Source organism: Drosophila grimshawi, unplaced genomic scaffold (assembly GCF_018153295.1).
Source record: "Drosophila grimshawi isolate 15287-2541.00 unplaced genomic scaffold, ASM1815329v1 contig_311, whole genome shotgun sequence".
Taxonomy (NCBI): domain Eukaryota; kingdom Metazoa; phylum Arthropoda; class Insecta; order Diptera; family Drosophilidae; genus Drosophila; species Drosophila grimshawi.
Window position 1 is genome coordinate 16,462,118 of NW_025063098.1, and position 15,484 is coordinate 16,477,601.

Below are 15,484 nucleotides of genomic sequence, written 5' to 3' on the forward strand. Positions count from 1 at the left end.
GTATATATCAATTCTTTTAGCTAAATTTAAACTTACTTTTGAATATGTATTTTGTGCCAACCAAATACATATTGAAATTATAAAAAGAAAAGGAATGTTTCCACATTATAAATCGATATATATATATATATATTAGAAAAGCGTTGCACGAGTTAAAATCTGGTGTTTATTGTTTAAAATGTTCAGTATTGCATTTTAAGTACATTCGCTGCCTTCACTTCATTCTGTATTAAAACTATAAACTATGATATTTTATGTATAGATATATATATATATAAATTAAGCGAAAATTAATTACATTAATAAGAAAGTGAAAACTGTTGAGTACGCGTGTGTTTTAAAAAAATTATATCATTTCGGGCAAAATGAAATAAAAACATTTAATAATTATGTTAAAAATGTAGCCAATGGCTTGGGAGGCATGTTTAATTGAGGCTTAGATTAGAATGAGTTTTGGAAATTGTTGTGTTTCACTAATTAATTGGGATTGGAAGGATCGTGCATATGCTATATGTATATAAATGTTGTGATTGCTTTTTAGATGAACCTAGGGGCAAATGAGGTTTTCTTTTCTTTTCTTTTTTTTTTGCTTAGCTTTCACAATTTCACATTTGCCTAGGCTTCGATTTAATTCTTGTGTTATTTATATTTCCTCTTTTAAGAACTGTTAGTCTTTTGAATTCCAACGCTTCGTGTTTATATATGCATATATCAAATATACACATATATATATATATAAATATAATATGTTATATATAAAATATGTTCAACTTTTTGTTTTTCTTTACGGCCGGTTTACACTTTAAAAGCTTGTTGACAACAGTTTGTTGTTGCTGTTGTTGTGGTTGTTATCAAAAAATAGATGTTTAGATATAGATGTATGCCTAAGATGGTTGAGGAGAGGAGGGCGGTTAAGGGCCATCATGACGAACCGAATTCCCTCATCCATTTTTCATACTTGTCCAGATCGGCTCTGGACACACTCTTATTGCAGCGACTGATGGCTTCGTTGAAGTCCTTGTTGGACACGGGCAGATCCACCTCCTCGGTGGCCAGCTGACGAATTTGCTCCGGCGTCAAGCCTGCTATCTTCCGTCGCATCGACATCATGCTGGCCTCCCTGATGATTGGAATATTGAATACGGTCATCAAAGCGAATCGGAAAACTCATGCGAGAATGGTTTACAACTCACCTGCACACATTGGTTATGTCGGCTCCGGAGTAGCCGTCCAGCTGATTGGCCACATAGTTGAGATCGACAGTGTCGTCGACCTTCACCTCACGCAAATTGATCTTAAGCAATGCCTCGCGACCCTCGTCTGTCGGCAGCGGTATGTAGATACGCTTCTCCAGCCGGCGACGCAGTGCCTCATCGATGTCCCAGGGGAAATTGGTAGCTGCCAGCACCATGACAACCTTGGCCTGCTCCTCGCCACCGCCGACGCCATCCATTTGCACCAGCAGCTCCGATTTGACGCGACGCGATGCCTCGTGCTCCGACTCCGATCCGCGACGCGAGCACAGCGAATCAATCTCATCAATGAAAATGGTGCTGGGCGCATAGAAGCGCGCCATCTCGAACAGCAGGCGCACCATTTTCTCAGATTCCCCCCGATATTTGGATGTCAGTGTGGCGGAGCTGACGTTGAAGAATGTTGTGCCACATTCGGTGGCCACCGCCTTGGCCAGCATTGTTTTGCCCGTGCCGGGTGGACCAACCATTAAAACGCCCTTCCACGGACGTCGTATACCCTGCAAAGGCCACAACAAATTAATCAATGTGCACACATGGTGGCATCTAGGTCAGTTATTCAAAAGTCGCAGCTGTGCGTGCTTGAACCGGTTGGCAATTTTGAAACGCCCACAAAAACAATTCAAATTACTTTTTGTGTGTGTTGTTGACTTAATGGTTTCGACAACTGACTTGTTCGCATCTGGTTTAACTTTAAAACATTTCAATTAACATATCAATTTATTAATATGACAACAAGTTAGAATACTCGACTAGCAGCTACCCTAATCTTAGCTATTAAATATTAGAATATTACCAATATTAATCTGTTCAAAATGAAAACAGGAGTTGGTTAATTAAATTTACTTTGCTTATCCAAGATTAATGCAATTTTCAGCAGACTTTACTGCTATTGGAAATCGATTTATATCGATATTTACAAAACGTGGGCAATTATCGATCAAATAAAATAAACATGATCTGTTTACAGCAGCAATTAACTAATTGACTAATATGCCAATTGTGAAGTCTAGTCTCTCAAATTGTCTGAATTCGGGTTGTTCATATAGACGGACATGATTAGATCAACTCTTCTCAAGAAGATCAAGCATCTATATATATATATATATATAGATGTTTGCTTCTACCTGTTACACACCTGTCACATAACGTCAATACACCCTTTTTCCTCATCTGACATACAAATTTGTGCAATTTTTCTGCTTAAAAATCTTTATATCTTTTTCTGCGAATTCGAGCAGTTGATCGCAATTAATATACGAGTTAATTGATAATTCATTTGGCTGATGATTCAGCGAGTGACGAACCTTGAAATAGTCGGGCATCAGCATGGGCAGGACAACGGCCTCCTCGAGCAGCCGCTTGGCATCCTGCAGATCGGCAATGTCGCTCCAGCGCACCTTGGGATCCTTTTGCAAAATATCACGTTCTATGGGGGAATTAAACAATATATTTATATCTTGGTTATGACCAGCATTTGGGGGGGCACTTACCCAATATGTCGACAAGCTCCGCTTCGATGTGATTGTTGGGCTGAAATTTGCGTTCCTCTTCGGCTGATTGTTGGTCGCCCGCATCGCCATCGATGTTGTAGCCATTGGTGATCGCTGACGCTGGATCATCATCCTTGCCATCGTTGTTGTTGTTGTTATGGTTATTGTTGCTAGCAGCATTTGAGGTGGACAATTTGCGGCCGCCGGTGACTCGACCATTGGCGCCGCCGCTACGTGCGCTGCTGGAGGTGGATGCCGCTGTTGCCGAGGACGACTGGCGGCCACTGCGCGCCGTTCCATTGCGGGCAGTGCTCTGTGGGATTGTGCTGGGTCTGTTGCCAGTCGTTGTTCGCCGGCTATTTGTTGTTGTTGCTGCTGCACGACGACCGACTGTTTGAACTGGCGGCGGTTTCGGTGGTCCCCACACATCCGGATCTTTTGGTGGCGGCGTCCATATATCCGGATCCGGTTTAAACCAAGCAGCGGGATCTTTACTCACATTGCTCTCCTCGCTGAGCTGTGCACGCAGCTTGTGGGCAAATTTCGTATTCTGCAAATCCAACGAAATGTCCATCAGTGTGCGTTGTATGGCCTTGATTTTAGCGTGCTCCTGACTGATCTGCTGATTGATCTGCGATGCCACATGCGAAAAAGTCAGCGCTTAGTTTTCGAGTTGCATTTTCGGTTTCTGTTTGACTTACCATGTTCCATTTGCCCTTGCGCAGCGGATCCACAGTGCCTTTGAGCAGGCGCGCCAGCATGCCCTAAAATTAGCATTCAATTCGTTATTAAATTGCAAAAATATTGATTTAATTTGATCAAAATTCGTACTAAGTAAAGAACTTTCTAAATTGGAGCGCATGAATTGAATAGTTGCAAAAAAGAGTATTTTTCAAAATATTTCTGTTCAAATTTCTTAGATTTAAAGCTTTAATTTATATATATTTTATATATGCAAGACACATTTATTTTATTAATATCAGCCTTAATTATGTAATTTTAAGAAATTTTATGCGTTTCATTATATCTAAAGCAGACTCAAAAAGAGACTATTTCTTGTAGCTTCTATAGAAATAATTGAGCTAAAATCAAGTTCTTTCATTAAGATTTTGTTGTATAAGATATTTTATCCAGAATTACTGAATGAAAGTTTTATTTTAACTTCTATATGTATGTGCAAAAGTTTATGAATATCGATTTACTATATCATATCTCTAGCTCCCATAGATAAAAAATCTATTTTTTAACTAATCAATTCCTTGTAGTCTTTATAAGATCTTATAAAATTCATGCTAAAAAATAAAAACCTATCGGTCAAAAGTTGTCTTGCAAGTTAAAGTTAAGTTATTATGAGTGTTATTATTATTTTGACATGTAAACAATAACTTATCAGCACTGAGCTACTTTATCAGATAGTAAACATATTTTATTGCGCTACAGACAAAGTTGTATGAGTCAGTTATGAGCTTTATGTCGCTGCTGGATGTGCTAAATGTTCTTAATCTGCGACAAGCCAAAAAGAAAGATAACTGTTCTTTCCGGTTTGGTTTTATTACCCGCCTCGTAATTGGGGTATTTTTTTTTTTTTAATCGGTTTTTGTTTGTTTTGTTACCTGCAATCCCTCGTAGTAGATGCAGGCAGAGTCGTAGTTGCCAGTGAGGGCCATGTCTCGTGCTAATTTGGCATTCTCGCATATTTCTTCAATTGTAGTTTTGGCCATTACGGTCATTCCTACGCAAGTGGTTGTCTTTTGCTTGCCACCTCGCAGTAACTGCTCGAAATCGGAATTGGAATCGGAATCGAGGAACAGGTTGTTGTCGTTGTAACCAAAAACGAAACACAAGATTAGTGCCAATTAAAGTCATGAGCATTTGTTGTTGTTGTTGCTGCTGCTGCTCAAGTGCGTAAGCTTCTCGCTCTCACTCTCTCTCTCTCTCTCTCTGTCTTTCGCTCTCTAGCGCGCTATCTTTGTGTATTTGCTCTCAGACAATAGAACGGAAGCAACGCAGTGGCTTTGTCATTCACTCACACACACACATACAACACAAGCACGTACACACACTAGCTCAAATAGTTGGAGACAATCGCACACACACACACTTGTGCAGGTAAAAATGGAAAGTAAGTAGCGGCCGCTCAAAATAACCGAAAATAATAAAAGAAGATAGCAATGGCAACGACCGAAGACAACTACAAAAAGTACTAGCACACACACACACATACATATATATAAATATAAGAAGACAGCAAGTGCGCTAATTATAAGCACAATTGTTCGGCTGCTGCTGCTGCTGTTGTTGTCACCAAATTTAAAAGAAGCAAACGTGCTCCCATTTCCGAGTTGACTCGAGTCAGAGTCGCAATCCGTTTGGGTTAAAAATGTAATGAAATAAATGTTTAAAAAAAAACCTTGCAGCTGGCAAATAAGGCGCTTGACCTTGTTGAGTCGTCGCTTTTGAATAATTCTTTCAAGTCAACGACGTTCAACTTTGTATGCAAAAAAAAATTAAAAAAACTAACACACGCTCGCTCGCAAACACACCAACACAACACACACACACACACGCGCGCACACACACACAGGCAAGAACGAGCAAAGAAAAAACAGAGCTCAAATTTCCGCGGCGTTTAAGTTTCGTCAAACAAATCACAACCACACACACACACATAGAGACACGCACACAGACACAAACAAACACACACTGAGAGGGCCGCTTGCTGCCGTCAGTTAAATTGCACATAAAATACAAAGTTTCCGAAGATTTACGTAAATTGAATGTTTTTGTTATTCTGTTTGCATTTTGCACTTGCATTTTTTAATGAATATATATGTTGAATGCGCTACGTGGGGGCGTCAGCAGTGAACGATTACGTTGTTCTTCAATGCGGTCTGTGTGCCAGTTTACTTACGGTTATGGACATTAGTACACTGGCTTTGTTACACGGCGTTGCAAGCTTAAACTGTATGAAAAATAATATTTGTTTAAAATTAAATGCAATGCACTAGCTAAAATAAACGGCTGCTGCGTCTTCTGCGGCAATTGTTGTTGCTTAATACTAACGCAATGCCAGCGATGGCATTATTTATCGATATCACAAGGTACACCGATATTTAATTATCGATGTCACACTACTTATCGATATTTAATTAGATATTGCACTGGCTAACTTAAAAAATACCAAACAAAATAAGTATTTTAATCTATATATCGATAACTATTCAGATATATATTAATATTTCTATATTTATAAAGTATTATTATTTATTAGTAAGTTTATAAACTTTAATAAGTAAAGCTGCTTGAACTAAAATCCACTTATCTGATTGAGTCAATATGACATTTAAAATACTGAATTTATTTAATTTCTACTCAAGCAGCAAGCATGCTTGAACGACAGCTTGAACGTGTCTGGGCCCAGAATAGATAACAAAAGAAGCAAGCACATTATCGGGATCTCATTTTAGTTCTGGCTTAAGCTCACTTAGGAACGGCATTTGTTTTGTTAAATTTAGCGCTTACGTTAGTGGCGGCGTCGAAATGACAACGCCCACACTTGCAACACTCGAGAAGGCCCTAAAAGGGGATCCCACAGCAGCGGCCACACAAATCGCAAACGGTAAGCGAGGCAACTTCTCAAAAATACCAAATCAGCTGTTTGCTAATGTTTTTCTTTTCGTTGTTGCTCATTTTTATCTGGTGGCTATACATCAATCAGAACTTACCGCTGGCATCTACAGAATTGATGCATTGGCCGAGCAATTGGGCTTTGCTCTGACCTCACCGGAAACCGAACAACGCGTCGCGGGCACAACTCTCTTTTCGGCCGTGCTAAGTGACCTGCCCAACGATGTACTCAATGCCAAGGAATTGGAATTTTTGTGCACCTTTTACACGGATCGGCTGCGTGATCATCACAATGTGATGCCGGCGATCATTGCCGGGATGAGCGCACTTGTGCGCATGAAGAACGTGCCCGGCGAGAGTGTGACGCAGCTGCTGCATGCCTTCTTTGAGTGTACGACGTGCCAATCGCAGACGCGCAGCGATCGCACCCAACTGTTCGATATGTTCAAGTTCCTCACATCACATTTCCAGCCGGGTGAGTTCTCCAGCTCAAGCTGTAGATTTAATCTAAACCTTAACGTTAACTTAAACGCATCTCATCATTTGTAGAGCTGACGAAAATGGCCGGAGACTTTTTATATGGTCTGATCAATTCCATTGATGGCGAACGTGATCCTCGCAATTTGGATATAATTTTTAATTTTATGCCGGAGTTTATATCCCAATATCCGCTGTTGCATTTAGCCGAGGAGCTGGTCGAAGTGCTCGCCTGCTATTTTCCCATCGACTTCAATCCGAGCAAACAGGATCCGGCGGCCATAACACGCGATGCCTTAGCTGAAAAGCTAACCAATTGTCTCGTTGCCAGCGAACAGTTTGCCGAGGTGACGGTCTCCTTGGCCGTCGAGAAACTGCAGAGCGAACTTCTAGTTGCTAAGCTGGATTCCATTGAGTTGCTGGTAAGATTTTGCTGATGACACATTCTGGGGTATTTTTTCTCAGTTTCTATTTCAATGTACATTTGTCGCTACTACAAATTATCTTATTTCTATTTATTTATACGGATTAAACATTTATTCGAAAGTCTATTTAGCTTGCCAGTTGTTAAACCTTAAATATTCTCTTTGATTGATTACGATTGAAAGCAAGCACCGAATTTATTTTTATTTAGTTAGTAACTAATTCTTAGATATGCTCTTTGCCTGATAACACTGTGAAAAGTACTGCATTTATTTGTATTGATTTAAGACACTAAACAATTTCCGCATATTATTTCAAACAGCATCAAGCGGCTCTCAAATTTAAGCCGGCTGCGTTGGAGCCGTATTTTCCACAAATCTGGCAGGCACTGAAGGCTGAAACATTTCCGGGCTCGGAAAATGCGGATGTGGTGCGCAATGCGCTGAAAGCACTCGCCGAACTGCTGAAATGTGCCGCCAAGGAGCCGAGCATCAGTCACAATCATCAGAGCATTGTGCTGGGCGTCGTTCTGCCCCATTTGAGTGATATGCATCATCGTCTCTTCCCACCAGCGACGGCAATTGCGCTGATGTGTGTCTCTGGCGATGCACAATATGCCGGCGACAAGATATTGAACACCTTCCTGATCAAGTTGCAGACCATCGAGCTGAACACGACCAGCAGCAGCAGCGGCGGCGGCGGCAACGAGGAACGCATTAAGTTTTATCATATCATGTCGCAGGTCTACAAATTGGCTGGTCTGCGTGATGCGCTGGATAAGTTGGACAAGAGCATATTGCTGCCACTGCAGGATGATGTGATTGCGGCGCTGCGTTTGTGCGAGCGTGAGGATTTCGAGGACAAGCAGCCGGAGGATCTGGAGCTGCAGCGTGCCGCACTGCAGGTGCTATGCAAATGTGCGCCGGCACTGAGCGAATCGCAGCGCGCCCTCATCTACAAGTGCCTGGTGCAGTTAATCAGTCATCCGCACATCGATCTGGACTTTAAATCGCTGACTGTCAGTTTGGGTGCACTGCAGCCGGTTGAGTTGCAGTCGAATTTCATTGACATATGCATGCGTAACTTTGATATATTCTCCGAGTTTATAAAGCGCAAGATTTATACGAATCTGTTGCCACTGATGCCACAAATCGCATTCACGCAACGCATTCTCGAGCTGGTCATGCAACAAGCGTTTGCGGCCAATGTGGTGGAGCCAACGCGCCTCTTGGCTCTCGAGGCGCTCAGTTCGCTGCTCGATCAGGAGGATCAACGTTTTGTTGTGGAGTTGCAACAGCAATCGAATCTGTTGCACAAACTGATCGAGCTGGCACAGCAGACACAGCCAGAATTGTCGCTGCCATCGTTGGAGTTGATTGCCGCGGCGCTCAGTCGGATCATGCAACATCTGCCGCTATCCGAGCAGAGCGCCATTGTCAGTGAATATTTGCCGACGTTGCAGCTGCAATTGGCCACAAATCTGTATGTGGCCAAGGGTCTGCTCGGCTATCTGCACAAGGACATCACTCTCGACGATCACTTCGAGCGACTGCTCGACGATCTAACCAAATTGTCGCTCAACGCGGACAATGAACAGTTGCGTGGCATTGCGCATCGCTTGCTCTGCAGCCTGGTCAACAAAATGGACAACAATTCAACGAATCGCGACCACGTCAAGCGCATCACTCAACGATTGAAGGCCGCCATTAAGGAGGGCGATGAGCATGCTGTTCATGCGCTCGCCTGGATTGCCAAGGGACTCGTCGTTGCCGGCTTCGAGGAGGCCGCCGATATGGTTGGCGATGTGAGTGACTCTCAATGTATATATTTATTTTGAAATATGTTTACTATTGCTAATATTTGTTGTTAAATGCTTATAGCTCTCCGAACTGCTGGAGCATCCCACATTGAGCAGCGCCGCCGCTGTTGCCTTTGACGTCATTGCTACCGAGTTTCCCGAACTGGATTTGCCAGTGGTCAAGTTTCTGTACCAGCAGAAATTCTTCCAAACCATCATGGGTAAATTGGGATCAAAGCTGTCCAAGTATTGCGAGCATCACGTCAAGGCCTTCATCTATGTGCTGAAGGCAACGCCACATTCAGTACTCAAATTGAATATAGAACAACTGGGACCGCTACTCTTCACGACACTGGACACCCACAACGATGCACACTCGCTGTGCATAGCGCTGGGCATTTGCGCGAACTTTGTGCACCATCAGGATGAGTATTTCCAGGCGCATCTGGGACACATTATACCCAGCTGCCTTGAATTGTCCAAGCAAAAGCCGCCACTTAATATGGTCAGTGAAATTTTTTTTTCTTTTTTTAATGTTCAGCTAAGGTTTTGTGTAACTTTCATTCTTTCTTTTTGTATTGTTTGAAACTTGTCTTAGAGCTCCTCTAGAAATTCCTCCAGCATAAGTTGCATTAACGACTATTTTTAAAGTTTATGCTTAATGAATGAAATGAGTAAACATAAAAAAAAGCATTTTAGGGAACTTATAAATAGAAGAGTGATTAGCTAAAACCGTATATTAAGTTAGGTAAGACGGGTTTCGACTGTCAAAGATGCTGTTCAATAACTAAATCAAAAATGGCTGCAGGAACTAATTGTGGGGTTGGTCGCGTAGTAAGGGGATTCACAGGAAATTTAATATTTGCCTGGCAGGAGCTGAAGATCTGTTCTAAAGATTATTTCAGCTTTGCAGAAGTCATTATAGAGTTGACCAGTGGGCCATCGATTGCTGCAGAGCCATTCTTTTCCTTTCCTTTCCTATACACACCTTAACTGAACATTATTATGTATTATTATTAAATAATTAACAAATGAATATTCCACAGCAAGTGCGCATTGCGGCGCTGCAGCTGCTCTATGACATTACCAAGTATCCGACTTATCTGCTGCTGCCCCACAAGGTGGATGTGACCCTGGTGCTCGCTGCTGCACTCGACGATCCCAAGCGGCTGGTGCGCAATGCCGCTGTGATGGCACGCAACGCTTGGTATCTTGTGGGTGCGCCCACCGGGGATTAGCAAGACGGCAAAGATGCCGGACTGCAAATTGTTATTAACTATGAATCAATTGACAATGAAAGCAATATACGCACAAATGTTAGATGGGCGTCTTTTTTTCTTTTATTGGTTGTTGTTGTTGATCGTTTGTTTATTTTGTGGCCAGCTTGCTTTAATAGGGATGATCGCACTGGGATCGCGCCATTAACGCACATTTCTGGGCACGCTGCACAATGTCCGGACAGCGACGTTTGCGCATGAAGCGACAGTCCTGGAAGTAGCCCTCGTTGCGTGGAAAGCCGTGCGTCATGTCCTGAAACGTGAGCAGACCCAGACCCCAGATCTTGCCGCCACGAAACTCACCCTCGTACTTCATGCCGTCCGAGCGCCAAAAGATGCCGTTGCCATGAAACCAGCCCTGATGGAATTCTCCCTCGTATCTGTCGTTTCCAAATATTAATTGTTATTGCAAATTAGTTCAAAGAATTGTTTAATGCAGCGACTTAACTGTAAAAAGTCATCGAATTTTTATTTTGCATATACTTTTTACTTATTTTAAGACAAAAGTTCTACTGAATTTCGTGGCAAAAATACAACCAATTTAATCCATTTTCATTTCGAAACAAAACTAATTTTAATAAGAATGCTTAACTCATTTTATCTAAATATTATTCACTTTTGCCCGCATAAAAGTGAATACCTATTTTAACTTGTTAATCTACAAAAAATGCTTTTAATTGAAGCATTTTGATCTCAAATTAAGAATGTCAATTTCAGTAATAAATGCCAAGAAGGAAGATAACAATCTTGATTCAAGAAAATCGATCTCAATCTAAGAATATATTCTTGATTTAGGATTTCGTTTTAATTCTCTTTTAAGGAATATATTCTGCCAGGTTAATTTTCTACTTTTCTCTTCTAAGGCATGTATTCTTGAATATTGTTCTTATTTTGATTCATTTCGTGATTTCCTGATTATTAAGGAATTAATTTGAAATAAACTATTACTCACTTGGCGCCATCGGGAAACCAGAGGCAGCCCAGTCCCTGGCTGAGACCCTCCAGAAATTGTCCGTCATAGCGAGTGCCGTCGGCCAACTGCAGATGCCCGATGCCGTGCTTCTGTCCACGCTGATTCCACTCGCCAATGTAGCGACTGGCGTCCTCGTAGCGCCAACCGCCCACCTTGACGGCACCCGCACTGTGCTGGCTCTGACCCTGTGGGTATTGATGGTGGTGCTGCTGGTGCTGTTGCTGCTGCTGGTGGTTCTCAATGCGTGCCGTGGTTACGCCCACGCTGCTCACTGGAATGCCAAAGATCGTAGTATGATAAATGCATATCCGAATTTTACTTACTGTCATCGTCGTAGTCATCCATGGCCATTGCTGCAAAGTGATTTTATTTATTTATTTTTATTTTGGGAACTGCACATGTGGCGTTTCAAGCAGCTACTGAGCAGTGCATGCGAATTGCCGCAACACAAATCGTGGCACTTTCTGTGGCTTCAACGCAGTGGCCCCGGTTTAAATCTAATTAGCATATTGAGCCAGTGCATAGTGGCATCAAACATTCCAATTAAATGCAAAACTGAAACAGAGCTGAAATAACCAGTGCAAATAGTGGAAAATAATTTATATTATCTTATAAGGCATCTTAAATGGATATATTCTTAAACGAAAGAAATATAAAGGTATTCTACAAAATCTGACTGAGAACTTTTATAAAATACTTAACTGCATTCAGCTATTAAATTCAAATGTTTTCAGCAAAATTACAATTTATTATTTTATTTATTTAACAGTCCACAATATACAAATAAAAATTAAATTCGAAATTCAAATTAAATTGTTTTTTGTTTGGTGACCTCTTTTTATAATTAAACGCATATTTAAATGCATAATAAAAGATATAATAAATATTATAATTGTCAGTGAAAACTTATTTTTAAACTAATTTTAGAAAGCATTTATTTAAAACATGTAAATTACAATATAAAATGCAAAATATTTCATATTTCGATAAGATTTGCTTGAATTATTATTATTATTCATGTTTGATGCATTCATTAGCTACATATTAAAATTTATGAATATTTAATAAGAAACCGTTTATTATATTATTAAGCTATATTTCTTAAATATTTATAATGCTTTTTACAGCGGGTTAATCATTTACAAACTGCTCGAAATTAAAAACAGAAATTCGAATCGATATTTTATATTTTTATTTTTGAGATGAAGAATCATCTTTTTAAGAACTTCGACCATAAAAAATATAAATGTAAAATGAAGTACATTTTTGATATTACACAAATTTGACACATTTTCAAATTATAATTTTTGTATCCCCAATTTTTAATTTACAATGGCGCAACTGTTGTCAAGGCTGAACGAATTGGTCAACAGCAGGAAGTAGCAGTAACCATGACAACGTCCAACAGACGCCACAACAAATCCCGATTAGAAATTTTCAATCCAAATCGAGTGTTCTCAACAAAATGCTGCATCAGGGCATAATCCTACGTGAAGGGCATGTCACACGAACCATATACAATCTGGTAAGGTTAGTCATAGTAGCTGACCAAATAATTAGTTACTTCAACTGTTTGTCAGATCAAGGATAAGCGCTACGAGGATGTCATCGAGTGCATTGCGAACTGCGGCGAGGCGGCGAATACCCGAGCAGGACTCTCCACGCTGGGTCACTGCTACTATCATGCCCAGAAGTACGAGGAGGCCGCCAGTTGCTACGAACAGCTCTGCCAGCTTGTGCCCAAGGAGCCCAAGTACAGGTAAGATTGGTCTTGACCGACTAGCAGATACCATGCACCCAGCTGAACAGCAGACTCGATTTGCATATGGAATAAGACTGTTGAAATATAAGAAAAAAATCGAGTTTGTCGATTGATATTTCTTGATATTGGGAGAATAAGTTGAGTTATATAAGTTTTATATACTCAATTAAAATACAAAATGATTATATGCTTTTTTTGCTCTTTTTCATATCTATTTTAATTTAATTAATCACTTTTAATCTTAAATAATTTGTGGTAATTACTTTTATTAACTTCATGAGCAAATAAATAGTAAACTATTTCTTTGATTATTATAGACGGAATTGACTAGAGATTAAGCATTTTAATGGATATATGATTAAAATTCATTCCATTTGTGATCTTCATCAGATTTTACTATGCCCAATCATTGTACCAGGCTGGTATCTTTGCGGATGCGTTGCGGGTGCTGAAACAGATCGGTGACAAGGAGTCTGAGTTGCGGGAACAATGCCTGCAGTTGCAGAGTGCCATACTGTATTCCAGTGAGGATTATGCTGGGGCACAGAGTCTACTCAATCAGCGGGCTGGCAGCACTGCGGAGACTCTAAATGATGAGGGCTGTCTGCTCTATCAAGCGGATCAGCACGAAGCGGCTGTGCAGCGTTTCCAGACCGCCCTCCAGGTGGGTGGCTTCAATCCCCTGGTGGCCTACAATGTGGCCCTGGCGCACTTTCAGCGCAAGCAGCGAGCTCAGGCACTGGACTACACTGCGGAGATTGTGGAGCGTGGCATGCGCAATCATCCGGAATTGGGCATCGGTGCCCAGGTGGACACCGAGGGCAGTGCGCGAAGTGTTGGGAATCCCATCACCATGGCTATATCGGGCATAACACAGGCACTCAATCTGAAAGCCGCCGTAGAGTATCAGGATGGCAATGTGGAGGCGGCACGCGATGCACTCTTCGATCTGCCGCCACGTGCCGAAAGCGAACTGGATCCGGTTACGCTGCACAACATGGCACTCACCGATGCCCAAGGACCGGTGGCGGGTCTACGCAAGTTGGCCTTCCTGCTGGAGCTGGGCGCACCGGCCTGTCCCAAGGAGACGTTTGCCAACATTCTGCTGACCTGCTGCAAGCATGAGCTCTACGAGACGGCCGCCGATATTCTGGCCGAGCACACGGATCTCACCTACAAGTATCTATCGCAATATCTGTATGAGCTATTGGACGCACTGATTACGGCTCAGACCAGCGGCGAGTTGGCCGAAAAGAAACTGGGCACACTTGCCTCCAGTTTGTCGGGCAAGCTGCGCAGTCTGGCTGCCCGGGTGCAGGAGGTGAGGGCAACCAGCGAGCAGCAGGCGCTCAGGGATGCACTCAAGGATTACGAACAGGCATTGGAACTGTGAGTCGTACGCAATCGCAAAAATTCTGTTGCTCAATGCCAAACTCTCCCCATTTCATCACAGCTATTTGCCAGTGGTTATGGCACGTGCCTGGATCTCGTGGCGTGAGGACGATTTCCTGGGTGCCGAGCGTGAGTTTCGCTCCAGTGCCGAGTTCTGCTCGGAGAATGCCATCTGTTCCGTGTGGCGTCTGAATGCGGGACACGTGCTCTTCATGCAGGACAAGTACAAAGAGGCGGCTGCCTTCTACGAGCCCATTGTGCGCCAGCACTCGGATGATGTAGGCTGGCCCAAACCAAACCAGATGAAAGTCTTCTATTCCAATTATTCGTTATCCACTTTTGCAGATCATGTCCGTTTCGGCGGCGGTGCTGGCGAATCTGTGCGTCTCCTACATCATGACATTCCAGAACGAGGAGGCCGAGGAGCTGATGCGCAAAGTGGAGAACGCCGAGGAGCTGAAGGGCAATCAGGGCAAGCAGTACCATCATCTGTGCATTGTCAATCTGGTCGTGGGCACTCTCTACTGCGCCAAGTCCAACTATGAGTTCGGACTCTCGCGCATCGCCCACGCCCTGGAGGGTGGATCGGGTGCTCGCCTTTATGCGGACACCTGGCTGCATGTGAAACGCTGCATGCTCGGCCTGCTGACTGGGATGGCCAAGCAGAACATCATTCTGCCCTTTCCAGCCGTGCAGGAGGTGCTCAACTTTCTTAAATCCTGTGAGGCATATGGCTTATTCACTCCGGCGAACATCTATGCGGCCACGGAGCAGACGCCCAACGAGCCGCTGACCATTGGACTGGAGGCCAGGAAACTGAGGCTACTCTTGATCAAGCTAAGCGAGTACGAGAACTATTAAGTGTCCTGGCATTATCTCTATAAAGCTCGTTTAAAAATCTGATTGCATTCAAGCATTTCATGAATAAAAGATCTTAGATATATTTTTAAAAATTATTTTGACTTCTTATTCATTTATGAATTGTGAAAGAAAAAAGGTTTTTGAAGGC

At 42.3% G+C, this 15,484-nt stretch overlaps 4 protein-coding genes across 4 annotated transcripts; 2 read left to right on the forward strand and 2 right to left on the reverse strand.

The window, feature by feature from the left end:
• Positions 1-143: 143 nt before the first annotated feature.
• LOC6567962 (katanin p60 ATPase-containing subunit A-like 1) lies at positions 144-5,746 on the reverse strand. Its single transcript, XM_001994017.3, has 7 exons — positions 5,658-5,746; positions 4,360-4,518; positions 3,448-3,510; positions 2,747-3,377; positions 2,561-2,682; positions 1,194-1,753; positions 144-1,120 (listed from the first exon to the last, which is right to left on the reverse strand). The coding sequence occupies exons 1-7, from the start codon at positions 5,667-5,669 to the stop codon at positions 922-924; spliced, it is 1,746 nt and encodes a 581-aa protein (XP_001994053.1). The 5' UTR covers positions 5,670-5,746; the 3' UTR covers positions 144-921.
• Positions 5,747-6,149: 403 nt separating this feature from the next.
• LOC6567749 (MMS19 nucleotide excision repair protein) lies at positions 6,150-10,391 on the forward strand. Its single transcript, XM_001994016.3, has 6 exons — positions 6,150-6,365; positions 6,465-6,848; positions 6,923-7,272; positions 7,596-9,077; positions 9,154-9,576; positions 10,118-10,391. Exons 1-6 carry the CDS (start codon positions 6,287-6,289, stop codon positions 10,307-10,309), a joined length of 2,910 nt encoding a protein of 969 aa, XP_001994052.1. The 5' UTR covers positions 6,150-6,286; the 3' UTR covers positions 10,310-10,391.
• On the reverse strand, positions 10,364-11,775 carry LOC6567748 (MORN repeat-containing protein 4 homolog). Its single transcript, XM_001994015.2, has 3 exons — positions 11,645-11,775; positions 11,301-11,592; positions 10,364-10,728 (listed from the first exon to the last, which is right to left on the reverse strand). The coding sequence occupies exons 1-3, from the start codon at positions 11,670-11,672 to the stop codon at positions 10,461-10,463; spliced, it is 588 nt and encodes a 195-aa protein (XP_001994051.1). The 5' UTR covers positions 11,673-11,775; the 3' UTR covers positions 10,364-10,460.
• A 129-nt stretch (positions 11,776-11,904) lies between these two features.
• On the forward strand, positions 11,905-15,428 carry LOC6567747 (tetratricopeptide repeat protein 30 homolog). The gene is made up of 6 exons (XM_001994014.2): positions 11,905-11,979; positions 12,674-12,846; positions 12,902-13,080; positions 13,474-14,472; positions 14,537-14,753; positions 14,821-15,428. The coding sequence occupies exons 2-6, from the start codon at positions 12,787-12,789 to the stop codon at positions 15,334-15,336; spliced, it is 1,971 nt and encodes a 656-aa protein (XP_001994050.1). The 5' UTR covers positions 11,905-11,979; positions 12,674-12,786; the 3' UTR covers positions 15,337-15,428.
• Positions 15,429-15,484: the final 56 nt, after the last annotated feature.

Coding starts and splice junctions, on each gene's coding strand:
- LOC6567962 (XM_001994017.3), bottom strand. Junction 3,378..3,447: donor GCAAGGGCAAATGGAACATG/GTAAGTCAAACA, acceptor GTGGCATCGCAG/ATCAATCAGCAGATCAGTCA. Junction 1,754..2,560: donor TGATGCCCGACTATTTCAAG/GTTCGTCACTCG, acceptor TGGCCTTTGCAG/GGTATACGACGTCCGTGGAA.
- LOC6567749 (XM_001994016.3), top strand. CDS start 6,287: ATGACAACGCCCACACTTGCAACACTCGAGAAGGCCCTAAAAGGGGAT. Junction 6,849..6,922: donor CACATCACATTTCCAGCCGG/GTGAGTTCTCCA, acceptor CATCATTTGTAG/AGCTGACGAAAATGGCCGGA. Junction 9,078..9,153: donor CCGCCGATATGGTTGGCGAT/GTGAGTGACTCT, acceptor AAATGCTTATAG/CTCTCCGAACTGCTGGAGCA.
- LOC6567748 (XM_001994015.2), bottom strand. CDS start 11,672: ATGGCCATGGATGACTACGACGATGACA. Junction 11,593..11,644: donor GGATGACTACGACGATGACA/GTAAGTAAAATT, acceptor TTGGCATTCCAG/TGAGCAGCGTGGGCGTAACC. Junction 10,729..11,300: donor TGGTTTCCCGATGGCGCCAA/GTGAGTAATAGT, acceptor TGGAAACGACAG/ATACGAGGGAGAATTCCATC.
- LOC6567747 (XM_001994014.2), top strand. CDS start 12,787: ATGCTGCATCAGGGCATAATCCTACGTGAAGGGCATGTCACACGAACC. Junction 13,081..13,473: donor CCCAAGGAGCCCAAGTACAG/GTAAGATTGGTC, acceptor GATCTTCATCAG/ATTTTACTATGCCCAATCAT. Junction 14,473..14,536: donor TACGAACAGGCATTGGAACT/GTGAGTCGTACG, acceptor ATTTCATCACAG/CTATTTGCCAGTGGTTATGG.